The 20,206-nt window shown below is 41.0% G+C and overlaps 3 protein-coding genes across 3 annotated transcripts; 1 reads left to right on the top strand and 2 right to left on the bottom strand.

Annotated features, from left to right (window-relative positions):
* Window positions 1-1,308: 1,308 nt before the first annotated feature.
* izumo1 (izumo sperm-oocyte fusion 1) lies at window positions 1,309-5,815 on the bottom strand. Its single transcript, XM_030059329.1, has 9 exons — window positions 5,569-5,815; window positions 5,132-5,206; window positions 4,650-4,733; window positions 4,501-4,521; window positions 4,285-4,368; window positions 3,444-3,571; window positions 3,122-3,272; window positions 1,906-2,074; window positions 1,309-1,443 (listed from the first exon to the last, which is right to left on the bottom strand). Exons 1-9 carry the CDS (start codon window positions 5,813-5,815, stop codon window positions 1,374-1,376), a joined length of 1,029 nt encoding a protein of 342 aa, XP_029915189.1. The 3' UTR covers window positions 1,309-1,373.
* A 1,070-nt stretch (window positions 5,816-6,885) lies between these two features.
* LOC115365640 (myogenesis-regulating glycosidase-like) lies at window positions 6,886-17,174 on the top strand. Its single transcript, XM_030060737.1, has 6 exons — window positions 6,886-6,933; window positions 9,141-9,651; window positions 10,947-11,478; window positions 12,640-13,444; window positions 13,566-13,675; window positions 14,009-17,174. Exons 2-6 carry the CDS (start codon window positions 9,374-9,376, stop codon window positions 14,354-14,356), a joined length of 2,073 nt encoding a protein of 690 aa, XP_029916597.1. The 5' UTR covers window positions 6,886-6,933; window positions 9,141-9,373; the 3' UTR covers window positions 14,357-17,174.
* A 105-nt stretch (window positions 17,175-17,279) lies between these two features.
* Window positions 17,280-18,839, bottom strand: LOC115365529 (lymphocyte antigen 6H-like). The gene is made up of 3 exons (XM_030060586.1): window positions 18,608-18,839; window positions 18,291-18,398; window positions 17,280-17,571 (listed from the first exon to the last, which is right to left on the bottom strand). Exons 1-3 carry the CDS (start codon window positions 18,654-18,656, stop codon window positions 17,417-17,419), a joined length of 312 nt encoding a protein of 103 aa, XP_029916446.1. The 5' UTR covers window positions 18,657-18,839; the 3' UTR covers window positions 17,280-17,416.
* Window positions 18,840-20,206: the final 1,367 nt, after the last annotated feature.

Below are 20,206 nucleotides of genomic sequence, written 5' to 3'. Positions count from 1 at the left end.
TTCATCATAGCCCAAGGTCCAAATGACTGCACCTACCACGCAGACATACAGTTACTTGGAAATTACCCTGAAATCCTCGGCAAAGGCCCTGAATAATTCCCAGGGTGAAATTTGAATAAGAAAATATAACTTCTTGGATGTGTTGACTCATGCAAAGTCATTAGTTATGTTTCATTTTCACTTGAAATGTGTCGTCTCAGGCATATCAGCGAGTTGGAGTGTCAGGTTTTTTCTTGAGCAAGGATACATGCCTCCACCCTGACACAGTGCTGAGCAGTGGGTGTAGAGTTGATGATAACAAGTGTGAACAATCACATCATATCATGATCAACTGCACAAGCTCTGGCCACCAAAGAGAGACATGAGGACACTATGTAATCATGATGTAGAGGGCTCTGTGGAACGTGACAGGACATAAAAACACAGTGGAATGAAGAAATAGAGTTCCGTTCAAACTGTGTGTGTCAGACCTTATCTAAATAGAATATGCAATTCTCTGAATCAGAGAATTGGTATGACAACATGAAGTCATCTGAGCATATAGGCAAGGTGGGTGAAAGAAAGAAAGACAGACAGACAGACAGACAGACAGACAGACAGACAGACAGAAAGAAAGAAAGAATGAAAGAAAAGAAGAATTTGATGAGAGTTTTATGAGGGTACATTGATTCTAAATTGAGGAGAGCAAAATCTAACCTTTTCTGAGTAAATAAATGTTTAAAAAAAAAAAAAAAAAAAAAAGAAACCCTCATGAAAACATGTTGTGGTAGTTTTTACCCCATTCACAGCTCCCACAGGAGATTATGAAGGATTAATTGGATGGCAAGGATTATTAATCTTTGAAAAACACTGTAATCCAGGAGATTTACCTCATCCCTCGTTCCTCTCATCCAGTCCCACGTGGCTGCCACCATCTCCCCATTCAGGGGAAACGTGTCCCCACTGAGCTCAGCTCTCTGATGTGCTGTGGTGAGCTGGCGCCTGATGTCAGGGAAAGGCCAGCGGTTTATGGGGGGATTTCACGTGTATGTGTGTGTGAGTTCTGTCTCGTGATACAGTAAACATTTCTCTATTTTGAATCAGACTTCTATATTTGATTGATACTCATTCTCATCATGACTCCCTGAGAATTTTTGTTCTCATAATGAGAGATAAACCACAGTGTGTTTCTAAATGAAATACACATCCCTGTGCTATTAGGTTTCAAGTGACGAAATCTGTATGTAGCCAAAATGTGTTATGGAAAATGTATGTTTTATCCAGTTTTTGTACATAGTTCATTGCCTCACATACAGTTATACATTGTCTTTTTTGTGTTTTTTATTTGAACACTGAATGGATTCTCTGCGTGATGCAAGTTAACCCTTTCTTCATCACACGGCAGACTCGTTATGTTTTGTCGCCGTCCTCAGCTCCTCATCTCTCAGTTGCTTTATCATCAAGCTGCAGGAAAAGATCACAAACACAACAGTCCTAACTTCAAGTAGTACATAACCATACCTCACAATTGCAAAATGTGCCCTGTGTGTGGCCTCAGTGTGTGTTTAAATCTAAATTACAGTTCCTGTTGATGTTTGTATTGAAATAGCTGAGATCAGATTGTTGAGAGAGTGAGGATGTGCTTTCTTAGAGCTTAATGTCTTAATCAGTTCTGACCTTATTAAATGTGCTTCGCCTTCTGTCTCTCCCTAACTCCCAACATGACGTGACATACACGTAAGCCTCACAGATCATAGATCTAGTCATCCAGCAATTTGATTATGTGATCACTTCCTCTAAATTGTATTGTTTCATTTGTCATGGTGTCTCCGTATCATCTCTCCCGCCTCCACCCTTCCTGCTAAGCCCTCTTCCTCTTTGCCTCTCATGCTCTCGCCCCCATCTGCTTTTTTTCCTGTCTCTCACCCCAAAATAACTGTGAGCCATACGCTCGCGACCAGACCCAAAGCAGTAATCGTGGCAATGATCAGCAGAAGCAGGTTTTTGGGCCGCTGAAAAGGTGGGGAGTCGACTCCATGAGGCAGGGAAGGCAGAGTGAGGAGAGGCCGGCGAGTCTCGGCAGGCACAGAGGTGACTGTAAGGAGGAAGGAAGAGAACATGTCGAAGCGATGAGATGGCTGATTAGAACAGTAATATTACTATAGATGCCCTTTTTTCAACAACACAACCACCCACAATCTCTTTGAAACCTTCACAACCTTTCATTCCTTTTACAGACTCAGATTAGATAACATTTTGTCACAGGGACTCTTAAATTTGAAGATTTTAATTGTTGTAAGGGCACAGTTACCCCAAAATACAAAAAAGAAAAGAAAACAGAAACAAGAAAAAGAAAAAAACGAGAGATATTTTTTCCATCTGGCTCACAACTGAATAATTCAGCTGAAGGCTGTAGAAGCTGGTGGTTATCTGTGTCATTGTTTTGGGAAAAAATTTTGCTGTTGAGTTTTTTTTTTTTTTTTTTTTTAATTTAATAATGGATTTAAAAATTCCTTTCATTTCTATGATGTTTATTGGTACCACTTTCCAATAAAACTACCCTTATAAAGGGCATAAAGGATTATAAAAGATTTATAGTTAGGTTGTTAATCAGGTTGTAAACACTTTATAAATCATGAATACACAATTATAAACAAGTTATAGTTTTCATTTTCTTCATGCATCTATTCTGTTAGTTGCTCAGCTTAATTTATCTTGTCAGCCATCCTTCAATGTATGAAAACTGTGTTTTAACTTGTTTATCACTGTTTAGTAATGATTTATAAAGTGTTTTCTGTTTAATTAATAACATAATTATAAATCGTTTATAAACACTTTGTAAGGGTAGTATCATTGTAGAAAGGTACCCATTTAAAAATTCTTCTTTTTCAGTGGGACCTCCTGGACCACCCTGAAGGCCCCTGAGGGTCCACATAACCCACTTTAAGAACTTGTACTGTAATATTAGGATTGGGAGTTTTGGCTCATTTGATAATGTCACAGCAAATTTTAAAGTTAGAAGTTCATAAGAATGGAGTGAGTCATTTGTCTACTCATAGAGCTGATATGCTTCTGGGGCGGCTGTTCAACATAATCTGCATGTGCCACACTGACGATGGTGTGTCTACATGCTGTGCTCTACCATTGAGCAGGAAAGTGAGCTGAGAGAAGACAGTCCCTTTTCGGTCCTGCAGCGTGCAGCGATATGTCCCCTTTTCATCCACATGCAGCTGATTCAACACCACAGAAGAGTCCTCAGTCACGACCAAGACTTTGAAGTCACTCTCAACCAGCTGCACAGTATGAATCAGGACATGATGAACTTAGTGAGTGGGTATAAAAAGTTTTCAACAGTAAATAAACTATGCGTGTATACAATGATTCAGCCAAATAAGACAAAATAATTAATGTCTGGTCTATGAGTATGTTTCAGTTGTGAGGTGAGAAACAGTGATGGCAGGGACCGTTTTCGCTCCAGGCAGCCCAGGTGCCCAGGAGTAGTGGTACTCTGGCCTTCCCAACACAAGAGTATGCCACGGAAGGAAACAGTCCAACACGGCCTGGGCTCCCTCCTCGGCCTGCACCAGGTGTACTGACATGGAGAGAGATTTACACAAGACAGAAACAAATTTTTTCAAATTTCTCGGGTAAGTCCCTTATGCACATGAAGTAGAGAACAAATTTCTGGGCTTCCTGCTAAATTTTCATGTGGTTGTCAGATAAAGATAAAAATAAAAGGTTTGATCTGACAATGATATGACAGTGTGGGCAATACTGTGGTTTACTCTATTGTGCTGATGTATTCATATATGCATATACGGTATGTTCTCTGCATATTGAAATGTTACAGTAATAATTAGATTCTAGCAACGGCAACCTCTGATGTTTTTTTGTTTTCTATACCACTGAATGTACTCTGAGTTGTTTTTTTTTTTTTTTCGTACACTGAATGCCTGAATGCCTCGGCAGCATGTACAGTATCCTTCTCCTATAATGCCATTAAGGCTCAATTGAATTGAACTGACAAGGAGGGAGAGAGAGAGAGAGAGAGAAAGAGAGAGAGAGAGAGAGAGGTTTCATTCATGTGCATCAGGATTACTTAAATAATCTTTTTCATTAGCTGTGCACATGGGCAGACAGCAGCAGCAGTATGAGAACACACACTGACACACTCGTGACAGGATGTGTAAACGCACTCTGAACAGTGACACACTCACACCACAGAGACAGATCATCCCCTCATCCCCTAAACAACCCCCACCCCCCCACTCCCCACACACATCCACAAGAACAACACACACATACCACCACAGTCGTGCTGCTGAGAAGAGCAAGTGTGTAACTTGTACCGACAAGAGAAGCAGTCCATCACTCTCTGATACAGCAGCCCTGCAAACCATAACACACACACACAAACACACTCACATACCGCATTACATCTGTTCTGATACTAAACGGCAGTTCTACTTCTTCAAAGATTTTCTCAGACACGTAAAAATGAAACAAACCCAACAAACTTACCACACTTGTTAGGGCACAGTCCTGAGGGAGAGATGAATAAATCACCTGAAATGAATGCACTTTTCCCACAGCAGTGTCTTACAAAAAAGTGTCTCATGATGAGGACTTTGCTTCATAAATAACCCATCACTGTTATTTACGCCACTTACCTCCATGGATGAATGTGTCCAAGTGTTTCTCTAAGATCTTCCTGCCTTTTTCCATGATCTGAATGGCATCAAATGTTACAGATTCTTAAAAAGAAGAGGTACATATGGGCTCAAATTTAGTTGTACACTCATACGTAGCACAGGTAAGTTATCATTGTATTACTGTGACAGAAAGAAAACTTGAGCATTATAGGCATCATAAAAGTAAACTTTATGGCAGAACAGTTGTATTGGATTGTATTAGATTGTACAGACATACCTAATAAAGTGGCCACTGAGTGTATATATATATTTATATAGGCAACACAAATGCACTTAATTGTAAATGGGGTCAGTTAGTGTCCTTCAGCTATATTTCCATGTTTTATCATGATTATTGAGTTGCAAGTTTGTTGCTGCTGTGACAATTGAATTCATTAAATATAATTTGCATGCAATAATTAAGAGTACAGGTCATATAATTGCTTTTTTCCCCCTCTCACCCGTGTGCGGTGCGCTCTGGAAGCGATCAAATTCACTCTGGTACTCAGTGCTGGCTCTGTACAGAGTGGTGGGATCTGAGGAATGAGAGAAAGTTAGCATTTAGCATTTAGTTACAATATTTTTTGTTACATTTTAGGGATTTCGTTGATGTTAATATCCAGGGAAATTTGATCAAATGAGATCAACAGCAGAGCAAGTGTCAATATGTAAATGACCAGTACTACAAGCCAAGTAGCAAGGAGAGCAAGAGCTGTAGTGCCCTGACAATATTCCTGTGGCCAGAGATTGATCATGGTAGAGTAAAATCCACAGAGAGAAATAAAATCAATGATAAAGAATGATAAAGGAGAGTTTTTTGGTTGATGTGTATCTAGAAGCCCTTCAGCCGTCATAACACCATAGCCTAAGGTCATGCTTTACCAGGTATTGTTCTCACCAATAACTCCACTTCGTTCCCGGCTAGTCTCTTGGTAGGTCACATGTGCATGGTCTCTTATCTTTTTCAGTTCAATCTGGTCCGCCACACTGGCAGCAGACAGGATGAAGTCCTCATGTAGGAGCCTGATTGTGCGGTCACACTGCAGACAAAACTTCCCTGCAGGGATGCAGCACAGCAGGGCCACCAGGGTCAACAGGACCGACCTCGGTCCCTTATGCGCCGAGAGCTTCATGGTGATCTGCATGACTCAGTTTGGCTGGAATGATGCTTGAGTCTGTATATTCTGAAATATAGTTGCTTATTAGTGTCAGGTGGAATGTGTTGGACAAAATTCCTACTCCTAATAATGCTGTTGTTGCTGCTTCTATTACCACTGATGGTACTACTAATACTATTGCAATGTGCTGCTACTACTACTACAAAAAAAAAAAAAAAAAAAAAAATGATGGAAAAAGTAACCAAATCCTTGGGTAAAAGTGGCAATATCTTAATGCGAAAGTATATCATTAAAAGTGAAAGCCCTGTGTTCAAAATATTACCCAAGTAACCGTAAAAGTATAGAAATACCAGCTTTAAGTATGAGTGTTGAAAGTTCATTTGTACCAAGTCGCTCAGTTATCATATTAATTTAACGTTACATGGCGCGTTACTGCCACCCAGTGGTAGAAAGTAGGTCACTAATTCAACAACCTGACTGTATTTGTTGGGTTGTTAAGCATGACCTCACCTTCTTCACGGCAGCAGCATCTGGCACCTCTCCACGACAGGAATGTGGGCCCTCTCCAAACTAATCTGGTTTATAATCCAGATGATGGTATTCAGTTGCTGAGTTGTTTCTGGGTTACGCTGCGTCATCTGTTGTCAGTTCACTGTTGTCAAGGAGACAGAGTTCTATTTTGAAACGTCAGGTTTAGCATAGTTAACAGGAAAACATATAAATTAATACTATTAATTAAACTGAGATTTTCCTTGATTAAGCGTGATATTAAAAGGGTTATTTAGGGAACCATGAAGCATCAAAGAAAACCCTCACAGGTCCTTGTTGCCATTGGAGACGTGAGCTCACTGTCAAAGTGATCTATAGCAGCGGCTACTCTTAATTACCGAAACAGATGAAAGGAGTAAATCATGCTGACAGCGTGATAACACTGTTATCTATCTAACTATTGCTGGAACTTTAACCCCTTAGTGCGGTGTAAGTGTCGTACTACATTTCCCAGAAGGCCACTGGTTAATTAATGAGTGACAGACATCCGGACAAATCCGCTTTTAGCTTGTTTTGGGGGGCGGGATTAAGGAAAAATCTCTGCAAATGCGCAGTAGGTGACCGCACACAGCTACTGACTTTACCCCGCAAGGGAGGTGAGTAAACTATTTTTTTTTTTTATTGTATCAGAGCAGGATAAATGACGAGAATTTGGTGCACACTGTACAATTCATTCGTGCCGATTTGCTACTCTGTTGTTGGCTTACAACTGAGGACATAATCGTGCTCAGGCGCCGGGAAACCAAATGCGTGACAACTGGAACAACTGGTTACGGTGGAGCCGCTGCTACTGTACCGATGCACCGACAACAACTGTGTCGAGCTTTTCAGGGCTATCGATTACCGATCAAATATCAGCGTGTTTCATCACTTAGCTGTAGGCCTACATGCAATCTTCTCATCCTTGCTTGGAAAGTATACTAAAATACGCCTTTGCAGATTGCAGGTGCCGCCGGTGCATCCACTGTAACCAGCAAACAGTGAGACAGCAGTGGTTTGCAGTTCATTGTGTTGGGATTACAACTAATGGAGACGAAAAACAAAGTGCTTGTAGTCACTGCTAAAGAAGTTTGGGTGTGTGTTTGTGTTTTAGAGTTTGCTGCTCACTAAAAATCAAGTTTTAAACAGAATATGTACTGCTACCCAATTTTGGGGACAGGAGGCTAAGACCCGTGAATTAAATATTTTCTAGGTCACACAGTGGAGGAAATTACACAGGAACGAAAAATGCCCAGAATAGTCACTGTTGTCCCCTGGAGCCTCCAGTAAGATCCTGTATGGGGTGTTGAAAATTAAAGTGAGCGTGATGCATTTTAGTAACTCACCAAATCATCCACATTTTTACCACCATAATATTGCCACCCAAATTTTCAGGCTTAACATATTAATTCTTAAAACACCTGTGAAATCGCCATCAAACCACTGTAAATGTGACAGATAGGTTAGAAAGCAGTGAATGTGAAAGTCTCGGAAGTCCTGTGTATAGACTTTGACCAGGCCTAGCACGTGACCACATGATCTCGTGTAGGCAATGCTCTGAAGGGACCAGTATCTGAAAATACAAATAATTAAAAGCCTAATTGTAGCACTGATAACAAGCACATGGATATGGGTACTCTGAATGTTAAAATGCCTTTGGTCTGTCTGTAGTGCACATTACTGCATATACAGGGGAGAGAGTTGTTCTCTGCAGCCCATCATTCACATGCATACCTCATTGTAACCATGGCCTGTGGATGACTGGGTTTCCACATCTTTGTATTACACCTAAATCAGTTTTTATTGCTGAATATGCATGTACAAGAACTGCTTTCCCTCTCTTAAGATAGCCTACTGTATGGTCAACCCTCATTAGAATAAAATGAAATTGTTGGGTTTGAACATAATGATACCTGTGGGGAGGTTAAGTAGGGCTCTGACATGTTCCTGTGGATGATTGGCCTGTACTGTATCTGGGACCTGTGTGGGCTTTTCTCACCTGGGCTGTCGCCGTACAGTTATTTTAGCGCTGCCCCTCATAAATATTGTTTACAGATTCCTGAAGCACAGAGTCCTGAAAGATTAATGTAATTGAAACATACTGACAGGGTGTGTGCAGGTCTCTCTCCACCTACAGTGTGAGTGAGTTTGTGTGCACAGGCTGTTTTTATAGTGTACTTAGTTCCTTTTACAGCCTGTGTCTAAGTGTAGATGGAGCCTGGCTATCTGCCATGTGTCTGATTAAAGCCTCTGTGGGCTCGATGCTGGACGCCGCTGGTGCTGAAACATGCTGCATGACACAAGTACAGCCAAGTGCACACAATATGGTTGCAAGACTGTTATGAGCCATATTCCTCAGCTTTGCTTTTTCATTGGATTAATTCTGAATTAAATGTATGGCGCTTTTGGAGAAATGGCTGACATGTAATGTATTATATTAATGTGGCTTTGTTCAGTTTTATAGGCTATTCTGATGAAAGAAATTTGCTAGTAAGAATGGGCTGTGTTTATGTTTGTTTCAGTGATGCCAACTCTTACAAACTGCTTATTAAAGTAGGCAGCTGAAGGTGAATGATGAACTTAAGTTTATTAAATTAGGCTGAAGAATACTAGCCATATCTTGGATCAGGATAGCCTGCAAGTGTTGATAGCATCCCAGCTATTCAGAGATATTTTTTAGGAAACCTTTAGACTCTTAAAGTGCTCTATTTAGAGTGCTAAATTTAGAGTACTGATCGTTATTCTTTCCATCTTGAAATGTTTAGACCTTTGATTTTACATGATGTATTATTTGTAATCTGAATATTGAGTTCTTCTCTCGCAGGTATGCGCAAATCAGCGCTCATTCAAAAAATGGAAGATTTGCTAATGATCTGCAGATAGACACCAGCCGTCTCTCTTCCTCCGCCTCCACCATTGCCAGTGTGAAAATACATACTGAGGACTTATTTACCAAAAATAACAGCAAATTTATAATACCTGTCAACTGCCTTCACCTCTCTTCCTCACCTACTCCCTTATACACACACTGAAACCTCATTGCCTAAAGTCTTCAGGATGTATCAGAGCGTTCCTGTAGCTCCTGGCGACCAGCTGACAGCTGGAGGGGCAGCTGGTTCTCCCCTGAAGAAGAAACTGGGCCGAGATGGCCGCCCCCTGGTGATGTCAGGCATGTTAGGTTGTATGTTGGTGCTGGCTGCTGTGGTCTCCTGGTGCTACTACTCAGCCTCCCTCCGTAAAGCCCAGCTGCTGAAGACCGAGCTGTTGGACCTCAACAAAGATGGCTTTGTCATTCGCAACCAGGCTGGGGCTGTCATCTTCACCATGGCCTTCAGGTAGGGCCTGTGATTTCACCTGCAGTTGACACAACTTTAATGCAACTATAGCTACATACTGTATACAGCTATGATATACTGTATGTGTGACCATGAATATATGTTTTATTTCACTGTTGTTAGTTGCAAACCTACTGCAACATGATGACTTTTTTTTTTTTTTTTTTTTTTACTTGACCAGTTTGCGTTTTATAGTTTATCTGATGGGTTTTGGAAAGGTCTCACAAACCTAAGGGTTTTAGAAATTTGTCAACACAGAGGAGTAGGAAATCTCTCAGCTGAAGTCAAAACCTGACAATTATCAATTATGGAACTATGCAGTTTTCATGTGAAAGCAAAAACATGTAAGAATTCCTTTATTTAAGTCCACCTAAATTGAGATATATGGACACATGGCCTATTGGTAAAAATGTAAACATAGTAAATATATGTACATTCTGCACCATGATAAAGTGATATGTAGCCTAATAAATGTTGTTTATGCTACAGAAATCTGAGATATTACGTTGCCCTTTTTATTTTATGGTTTGTATCTCTTGTGATACATCTTCCTTCTAACCATAATTTGGATGAAACCTCTCAAAAAACACCCTCTCCACTTGCATTACTGTATAGTACTCATACCTGCAGGTTTACCCCAAAGTACAATGCACAGCAAAATAAAATACCTAAATCAAAAACTCCACAAACAAGAAAGATCTAGACTATCTCTAGATGCTTATTTAGTGGATAAAAACCACCAAAGCAAAACAATCACTAATCCTAGTTAAATTGAACATAGATCACATTTCTGTGTCTTGTCTTTTGCCATAGACTGTTCTGTATAGGCAGTGAATGTGTGTATAGCTTTAGCACAGTGTTGTTTCAGTGCTGAGCTGTACCAAGGCTGTCTGTCTGTACTGTGTGGATGGAAAATGGGAATCTAGACACTAGACAGACACATGATTACGTCCTGAGGGAAGACTGATTTGGTCATGTGCTTTAGTAGCTTTGTCCTCATCGACAGAAATAGCCATTGTGCAATGTCCTGCATGTACACAGAGAAAATAGAATGGCAAATACCAAGTCTTCCTCACTGTTAATGTATTTGGGTAATTGTTGTCATTATGTTCTTCTTCCTCCTCTGTTTTATTCATCTCACTGTTATTAATGTTTCACACATTTTGTGGAGCTTTTGACCAGTATTTTTTTCCCTTGACACTTCTGTGACAGAGCACTGCTTATAATAATTGCTCCATTAGTGCTGTGCCTAACCACTTCATTCATATTCTCATCTCATTTCTTCACTGTACCAGGTCTGGCACTCTGGATCTGGACTCATGCTCAAAGGAGAGCAGTATTCTGAGCTGCAGTAAGTCAGATTCTGGCAAGCTCAACTTCTTCATCCAGACGGTTCGGCCCAAGGACACGGTGATGTGTTACCGAGTTCGCTGGGAGGAACTGGAACACGAGCGTCCAGTGGAACATGCCATGGCCTATAACGACTCTCACTGGTATGGAGGGGCAGAGTCTGCGACACAGCATTGGCCTATCAAGAACCAGGGTGAGGAGGAGCCACGTCCTTTCATCACCAGTGATGTCTACTCCAATAGGAATGCTTTCGGTGGAATCCTTGAACGCTACTGGCTGTCGTCAAATGCGACTGCGATTAAGATTAATGACTCGGTTCCATTTCATCTGGGCTGGTCTGAGCAGGACAAGAAGCTCAGGTTTCAGGCACGGTACCAGGATTCACCTTACAGACCACCAGAGGGACAGCAGGCCTTACCTGAACTCAGCTATAGAGTGTGTGTGGGGTCTGATGTCACCTCCATTCACAAGTACATGGTGAGTGTAGACAGGTTAATTTATATGGTTATCTTGTTTTTATTTTAAGACCAATATTACTAGCCTTGTCTTGTTTAACAACAACTAATCACACATTTTACCATAAATTAAACAATGTGATATTTAATTTAGGCCATGCTCACACCAGACATGTTTGGAGCAGTTTTTTGAACTCTGGAGCGTTCACGTTACTCTTCAACTGAGTTCATTTTGGCTATTGGGAACAATGCCATTTGAATTCAGGTATGCACAAAATAACTGCACCAACCCTCCCTGAGTATGTAGGTTTTTTTTGTGGAGTTAGAGCACCCAAAATTAGATTAAAAGGTAGAGCCAAGGCAACAGGAATAATAGACTGTAAACAACAGCATCACAACTATTCAAATCAAAATACACTTAATGAGAAAAAAAGAGAACAGAGAATCCTTCTCTGAGGAATAAGTAACGGTTGCCTGGATGAATGAATGAAAACTGGCACAGATGATTGGGCATATACATCAAAAACAGCAGAAGTCTCAAAATTTAACACAGTTATTTCAAGACAGAACAGAAATACATTCCCTGTGATTTTAAAATGCCCCATAAGCAGTGATGCACAGACACCCCATGACAAGGCTTGCACAAGCAGAAACAACCCTGTGTCATGTCTTCTGAATGACATTACTTACAAAATTGCAGATGGCACATTAGAGGAACTGGAATTAGCTACTCTTTGTATTTTTAACAAAATGTTAGGTAACTTTCTCCGATGTGACTTATGCTTTGGCTTCAACTCAGCCATGGTTTTTGCCGTTTGATTGCTGTTGAGCAGCCTGGACCAAAATGAAGAAAAAAAAACTTTTTCGCATCAAGGCTTAGATGAACAAAAGGAAACTGTGGGTGTAATCACACATTTAAAAAAACCCTCAAATGACCCCTGTTCTCATTAAGAGCTGTGGTGCTTGACACGTCACAGTGGTTTTGGTGCAGTACACCTGGAGCCCTTGCATGTGCAAGCTGTTTGTTTTTACGTTGTTTTTTCTCATTTTTTGCTAATTTTGCAGCCCAACACCTGCCCTTTTTTGGCTTGGATGTGTGTGTGTGTACATTCCTAGTTTGTAATCGCATTTGTTCCCACTGTCTTCCTACCTGTATATCATTTCATGCGTGTGGTTTGCCCAGGTGCGTCGGTATTTCCCCAAGCCCATCAAGGTCCCTGCCCCTGAAGTGTTCGAACACCCAGTGTGGTCCACCTGGGCTCTCCACAAGACGGCCGTCACCCAGGAGAAGCTGCTGCGCTACGCCTCTGACATCACCGAGCATGGCTTCACCTGCTCCCATCTGGAGCTTGACGACCGCTACACCGCAGACTATGGGGAGTTCGACTTTGACCCACAGAAGTTCCCCAACGCCAGCGGCATGTTTGACAAACTCAGAGAAGATGGATTTCAAGTATCACTCTGGACACATCCTTTTATCAACTATGATTCAATTAATTTTGGTGTTGCTGTGGAAAGAGGGTTGTTTGTGAGGGAACCGGGCGGTGAGCTGCCTGCCCTTGTTCGATGGTGGAATGGCATCGGCGGAATCTTGGACTTCACCAACCCCGAAGCCCGAGAGTGGTACTCCTCACATCTGCGCATGCTCAAAACCCGCTATGACGTGACCTCCTTCAAGTTTGATGCAGGAGAGACGAGCTACCTCCCTCGAGAGTTTAGTACTCTGGTTCCTCTCGCTGACCCCTCCACGTTCACTCGCCGCTACACGGAGATGGCCATACCGTTCAATGAGCGTGCAGAGCTGAGGGTAGGCTACCAGAGTCAGAACATCTCCTGCTTCTTCAGGATCATAGACAGAGACTCGGTGTGGGGTTATGAGCTGGGCCTAAAGTCCATCATCCCTACTGTTCTGACTATCAGCATCCTGGGCTACCAGTTTGTCCTGCCTGATATGATTGGAGGCAATGCGTACCCCAACCGCACGGCAGGTATGTAACACCCTACACATGACTATGGGGAAGTTTAAGATGGCTGTGTTAATGAGACTTAGTGAGTTTTGATTCGGTTATGTTTCCTGTCTGAGTGCTGTGTTGTATTTTTGACATTTAGGTAACAAGGATGGTCTGCCGGACAGAGAACTGTACATCCGATGGTTGGAGCTATCTGCTTTCATGCCTGCCATGCAATTCTCCATACCACCCTGGGCCTATGATGATGAGGTGAGTAAAGCAAACTAGTGAATGTGTTGTTAAATTGAAGAGAGAAAAATGTGGATTCTGACCAGATCTGAGTAAGAGTTGTGTAAATATATATGAAAGGTTTGTTACATCATTTTAATTGCAGTCCTTGCGGCTGGCTGCAACACTGACATGGAAATTAAGTGCCATTGCACAGGTAGTGTTCAGCGATGTTAGAGACTGTCTGTGCCAGAAATAAAACATCAACTCTTAGTATGAAGCAGCCTCTCAAACTAACCAGCCATCATGACGTATTGTCTGCATGGTCATGCCCACCCTGTGATTTTAATCCTTAGCTCTTACATTCATCCACAGGTAGTAGAAATAGCACAAAAGTTCACAGCGCTGCACAAGACACTGGTGGCCCCAAGGGTTCTCGAACTGGCGAGTGAAGTTCTAGATACAGGAGACCCAATCATAAGGCCCCTCTGGTGGATTGCCAATGATGATGAGGCAGCCTACAAGATTGACTCCCAGTTCCTGATAGGGGATGACCTGATGGTAGCACCAGTGCTGGAGCCTGGAAAGCAGGAGAGAGACATCTACCTGCCTGCAGGACGATGGAGGAGCTACAAGGGGGAACACTTTGACAAGGGCCCCATGTACCTCACTGACTACCCTGTGGACCTGGACGAGGTAGCCTTCTTTACATGGGTACACTGAGGACAGACAAGCATAAAGACACATAAATACACACATGCATATGCACACTTAGATTCTAGTGAGCACACAAGCTGAGGGAGGGCACGAGGTGTTTGTTTTTCCAGGAAAAATGACCATTGAGTGATGTTGGTAATGATTAACCCCATGTCTACTCTGACCCTGCTCTTGGCCCGGACTGCTACCTGTAGATCATACCGGTCCACCCACAGAATCAGAGTGGAACTAGCATTCACCTCTGATTCTGATTCCATCTTTAAGCTGATCCTCATCCTCATGTGCCTTCCACAGCCAAAACTGAAACTGATCTGAGATTGTATCATGACCACAGTCTTCCACCTAACGGACATCTAGATTACAGATTTTTCTTCAAGATCTGTGCCTCTCAACGAGAATGATTTTTGTTTTGAGGTCACTGTAAGCTGCTCTTCATGCCGTCTTTGAATTTTATTTCAGGGAAGATTTATTGAAATAACTGTGTGTCATATTTTACCATGTGTGAGTAAATCTGTGCCAGGTAAGGTAAATGTTCATGGCTTGACAGTGTTTGAGTACTGAACTGGCAATAAATATGCACTCAGAGTTAGACAGTTGCACCCCCTCTCAGAGGACATGCCAAGGTCATGCCTAACTCTGTGTCACCATGACAACTGCTGAATTGAGGGAAGTTTAAGTTTATTCTCAACTACTGAGCTTATTTGTTGAGGACAACAAGATTTATTTTGCATTACATTGTATTGGTAATATTTAACTCTTTGATTGGAGTGTATGTAAATTCATATGTATCCCTATCTAGATCAGCCATGAGTATCACAGTGGACAGACTGTAAATGTTATGTTCACCACGTTGCTTGAATTACAGTGCCATTGTATCATTTAGTGCCAAAATCTACTGCATCATTCTTTTTTCCTTTGCACAGGTTGACATCACAGCTCAGGGTAGATTTAAATGAAAAGCCTTTGTTTGTATGTTCAAATGAAATCATTGCATTGCAAAATAGTTTGTCTGTGTTTCTGGTTGACCATGCAAAACAGGGATTGTCCTCAAAGATGCCATGCAGTCATGTTCCATCCATGTCTGCCTTGTTCCTTTCTTTGCCTTATCTGCTAAACTAAGGTATGCTAACTTAAGGACACAAGGCCAGCGGAGTGATAAGAAACTCATGTTTGCCCCCAGTCTGTTGCTTTATGAATTGCACCTCTTGATTGCTTTGACACTGTTGAGCTAATGAGGTGTTTTGTTCCAAAATGAGAAGTCCACTACTTTAAAAAATGATGCCTGCTTTGCTGGCATGAAAGTAAAGCACACTATCACTTCTTATATAAGCTGAATCTTCTCAATACCTTGTTTACAAAATTGTTATACAGAAGCTAAATCAGATGTGTTTCTGAGAAATTAACTGATGGATTTTGCGTAGTAAAACTATTACAAAATAAATCCTTGAGTTTTGGAATAAAGCTCCTCATATATTCCTTCCTGGCAGATGTGAAGAAATGAATGAATTTAAAAAATAATAATACTAGCACGGTGTTTTCACACATGTTTTATAATTTGCTCTATGCTGCAATGTGCTGAATGTGAAATATGAACTTGCTGTAGCTATGAATTTCAAGTGAATGCTTTGAATAGGATTATTAACGTAACTGTTCATATAGCTTTTGCGTCAGTAGTGTATTAACTACATGTTAAGCTGAGAGACTGAAAAATTATTTTTTTTTCTGGAAGGCAAAGGTAACTTCAGATTGCAAAGGGAATTAATAAGGGATTATGTCAAAGCACTGAATGGAAAGTCAATTAATTTATGCTTCATGGTGGGAGAATTTCTAACACAACATAGTTTGAAAGGCTACATGGGAAATTAACCATAAGGTAACTGAAGTGTCTCTACTGCGAATGAATCTTCCTGCATCACAGGGTGGACTGCCAAAGAAAACAACACGTAGTTGTTGCATATTTAAATGTCACTGCTGATGTGAAGACCTCATACCTCCATCATTTCTACTTTCCTGGAAGTCAGAATAGCAGCCTGTGTGGGTGTGTTAAGCTTGATGATAGTGCTGTTTTGATATTACTCACTGAATTAGACCATGTTATGTTTCAACTTAAGAGAAAACATGAAATCACCAAAACTGGAGTTATAAGGTTTTCACACAACAGCAAAACTCACACTTATGATACAATGAATGTATCTTGTCCTGCACGTACAAACATAACTGTATTCAGCCATTCTCAAATTTTACAAACTAATTCTCAACTGTACCCCTTTTGCCTTGTAAGTGACCTGTAAACTTTCTTCTTCAATTGATATTTTTTTCCTAATACTGTGACTGTTTCATTCTCAGTGTGCCATATATACACCACATTGCCTAATTTGTTTTTGGTTATACTTTCACTTTCTTCAGCATGTTAACAGAGAGTAGGCAATACTGTATTTGCACAGAACATATGGAAATAATTTTGATAGGTCTAGCACCATTCAGGCCCTCCCGTCCAAAAATGCTACGCTCACCAAATCTTTGTCCCACTTTCTCTTTGTGTCCAAAGTGGGAAGAGATCATATTGATTTTTGGATGCTTTGCATAGTGGGACACTGGCATCAAACCAGGAAGCCTGATAACTTTACATGCCTCGTCCCCTTTGTTAATCCTCAGGTTCATCAGCCAAACACAGCTAATTTGTTTATTTGCTCATGACTGGTCAAATTTAATTTGTGCTTTTGACCCACTTTATATTTATGGCTGCGTAACTAAGCTATAACTTGTTGTAAGTAGTCATGTGAAACACAAAAACTGAGGAATAAAACATTGTAATGGCCATTCATATATTGCAGGGTTTTTTTTTTTCTTCCATCGACAGTTTTAACTTGTCTCTTGAGTGTTGTGGCAGCAGATAACCAGAAGACAATGACTTAGGGAAACATTTGTTCACTTTTAGATAGTGAAAGAAAAAAGTTTATTCATACTGAAAGGCACGGATTGGATTAGAGGAACACTGCAGCATGATAAGAACAAAATGCTTCAAGTTATTCAAGGAAGTGACAGGATGAAAAGCTGTCCCGGCCTTCAGAAGAAGAGCGTGATCATGGCTGAAGATACCATCAGCAGGATGAAGCTGGAACCGGCATGGCTGGCACTGTTACACAAGTCCCCCTCACAGCAATCCACTGCACCCACACACAGCATGCTGGTCTGACAGCCCTTAGTCACCATATTGTAACCTGCAAGACATGATGGGAAAACTCAAGACCGTAGGACACTACAACACAGTCAGCCTGCAGCCCTGTGCCACCTTGTGATATGTTTCATGTCAGTCCTTAAATCATCAGTACGTGTTCTGGGAAGTGTATTTGTGAACCATGGGCGTTCACAGATTTTCCATTGTAGGCAGAGACAAGTGTGCTTTGAGACTTTCACTTCCCTTGGGCCTGATTCTTGTCATAAAAACGACAGAGGTAAACTATCAGTGCTGCATCTGATGCAATACAGACCAGAAACTGAATGTTGCAGTTTTAATGTAACCAAACTGTGACGCCTCTCTAACATAACCTGCTATGGCGTGCGGTAACATGCGGTGGAATATATATATATATAAGTTGGAAAAAAACACCCAAACAAACACTGGAGACACTACAAGTAACCGGTAACAGTGGAGAGAGGATGATTTTTTTTTTTTTTTTAAGCGTGGCGAAGTTTGCTGGTGGTCATGAAGCTGAGACTTTCACGGCACATTTTGAAATGTGGGCAGCCACGGAAGAAATCAGCCGAAAGGAAACCATGGGAGAACTCCGGGAGACAGGAATGACAATTGGTGAGTCTCCCGGGAGGGTTAGCTGGCATTGCCAAGTATGCTGTCAGGGCAAGCGTATTGCATCGTTGCATCGGTGGTTTGATAATAATAAATATCAGCGAGTGTTCCCGCAGTGGAGCCACAGCTTACCGTCTATTTTCATGGAGAAGCAGCGGTTGAAGACGACAGGACACGATTTGCTGTCCGTGCAGGAGCGAGGGTCAGCGGCTGTACATGTGTAGCATCTTAATCCCGCAGCTACACAAAGATACACAGCACTAGTTAAAGATACAGTATGTCGACAACACTGAGTGTGTGTCTCCATCTGATAGCCGCATGGACTCAGGTCTCTTGTGAAACTGAGTTAAATAAATTCACCTGAGGATTGAAAGGGGGGGAAAAAAATACACGAAACAGGTCTTTTCTGAGTTGTATGTGTGATCCCACCACATGATAGCGGCTCTTACCTGTGGACAGAGTCAGGAGCAGAACTGCCAGGGTGCCACTCAGCCGCATGTTGCCCCGAGAAATGTTAATGAACCCGGAGTCGAGGGAAGCGAGGCGGATTTTTGATGAGTTGCACTAAAACCCTTCCGCTTTTGCGTGCAACTTCTCGGTCTGTTTTTGAACTTTCCATCAATTTGCATTTCCACACAACGCCCCCTTCCAAGTGACCTGAATAAAGCTGGCCCCAAGGACCTCATTGTCCCTCGGCCAGCCCGTAGATTAACACTTTGAGAAATAAACACCAGACATAAGTGCTGGACTAACACACATTTATAAGATAGGCCTGTGATGGGTGCAAAATATTCTTTAATCTGCCACAAAGTCAAAATTATTATAAATGTGTACTGTTTACATTAGATTTTAATTTTGATTTCGTTTTGAATCTTTGATTTCAGTTCAATTTATTTTCCAGTTAGTTTCCAGCGTGGGTTAACTTGTTTCTTTTTTTTTAATTATTATTATTACAGTATATGAGTTGTTCAGAATAGGTATCACAGTCATCAGCACCAGCGCCTTCTCATGCTGGTTGTGTTGACAAATTTGGCCAGATTGACAAAGACTAAAACTAATGACATTTTCTGTAGATTTTTATTTCATTTTAATTAGTTTTGTAAATGTACACTTTCATTTCAGTTAGTTTTTTTCCCTAAAATCTACTTTTTAAAATTTTTATTTCAAGTAAATAATTTTTTTTTTTTTTTTTTCACACCTTGTTTTAGTTTTTAGTTAACTATGGTAACCTTGCATGGAGCTGTGTTTTTAAACTTGAAGACAAAAATGAAGCACTTTTTCTTACCCCTCTTACTCAGTCGTCTGGTGATCCAAATATCCTTTAATGAATCGGGCAATTAATCTTCAGTAAATTGTGTTTATATCAGTTGTAAATATCAAATATCAGAAAGCGCAGAGTAATATCCTGATGAAAATATGATTTGTTAGATGGAGACCCCAGAGAAGTTTATGCTTGTGGGAAAACTGAAACACAAAATGACTTGCTTTACTTCTCCCTGCCTCAGTGAGTTTCCTCCATGTTTGCTCATGAAAGCCCTGACATGATATGCTAAAACCCCTGAGACTGTTCAGAGGACTAAGAATCAGAGGAAGAATAGCAATACTGCAATAGCTTACAAGCAGAAAAGAAAATGGAACAATTCAGGGGAAAAATGGGGAAAAAGGGGAAAATTCAGATGTGAGGATCCATTTACAAGTGATATACTACACTACACAAATTGCAAAAAGAATCCTCCCATTAGGGAGGTGTAATCTGACTGACCAATTTGTAAAGTATTTGCATTTTAAGGTAATTATTGTTCCATTTCTTTACTTTTAATAAACTGAATTAAGGAGCATGCTGTCTCCAACTGTATCTGTGATACCTGACCTTGCAAGATCCTACTTGAGGAAATCCTCTGATTGCTTTCATCTCTTAAGACTACAACATGCCTTATAAACTGAAACTATGCATTTCTCTTGCCTAAAGTCAGGAAGTCCAAGTCCACCATTCTGTGGAGTGGTTAGGTCAACAGAACAGTGTTTGGGGTAGTTCTTAAAAAAGCAGT

The sequence above is a fragment of the Myripristis murdjan genome, chromosome 9, assembly GCF_902150065.1.
Source record: "Myripristis murdjan chromosome 9, fMyrMur1.1, whole genome shotgun sequence".
In the NCBI taxonomy this organism is placed as follows: Eukaryota; Metazoa; Chordata; class Actinopteri; order Holocentriformes; family Holocentridae; genus Myripristis; species Myripristis murdjan.
This window is presented reverse-complemented; position numbering and strand designations above follow the sequence as displayed.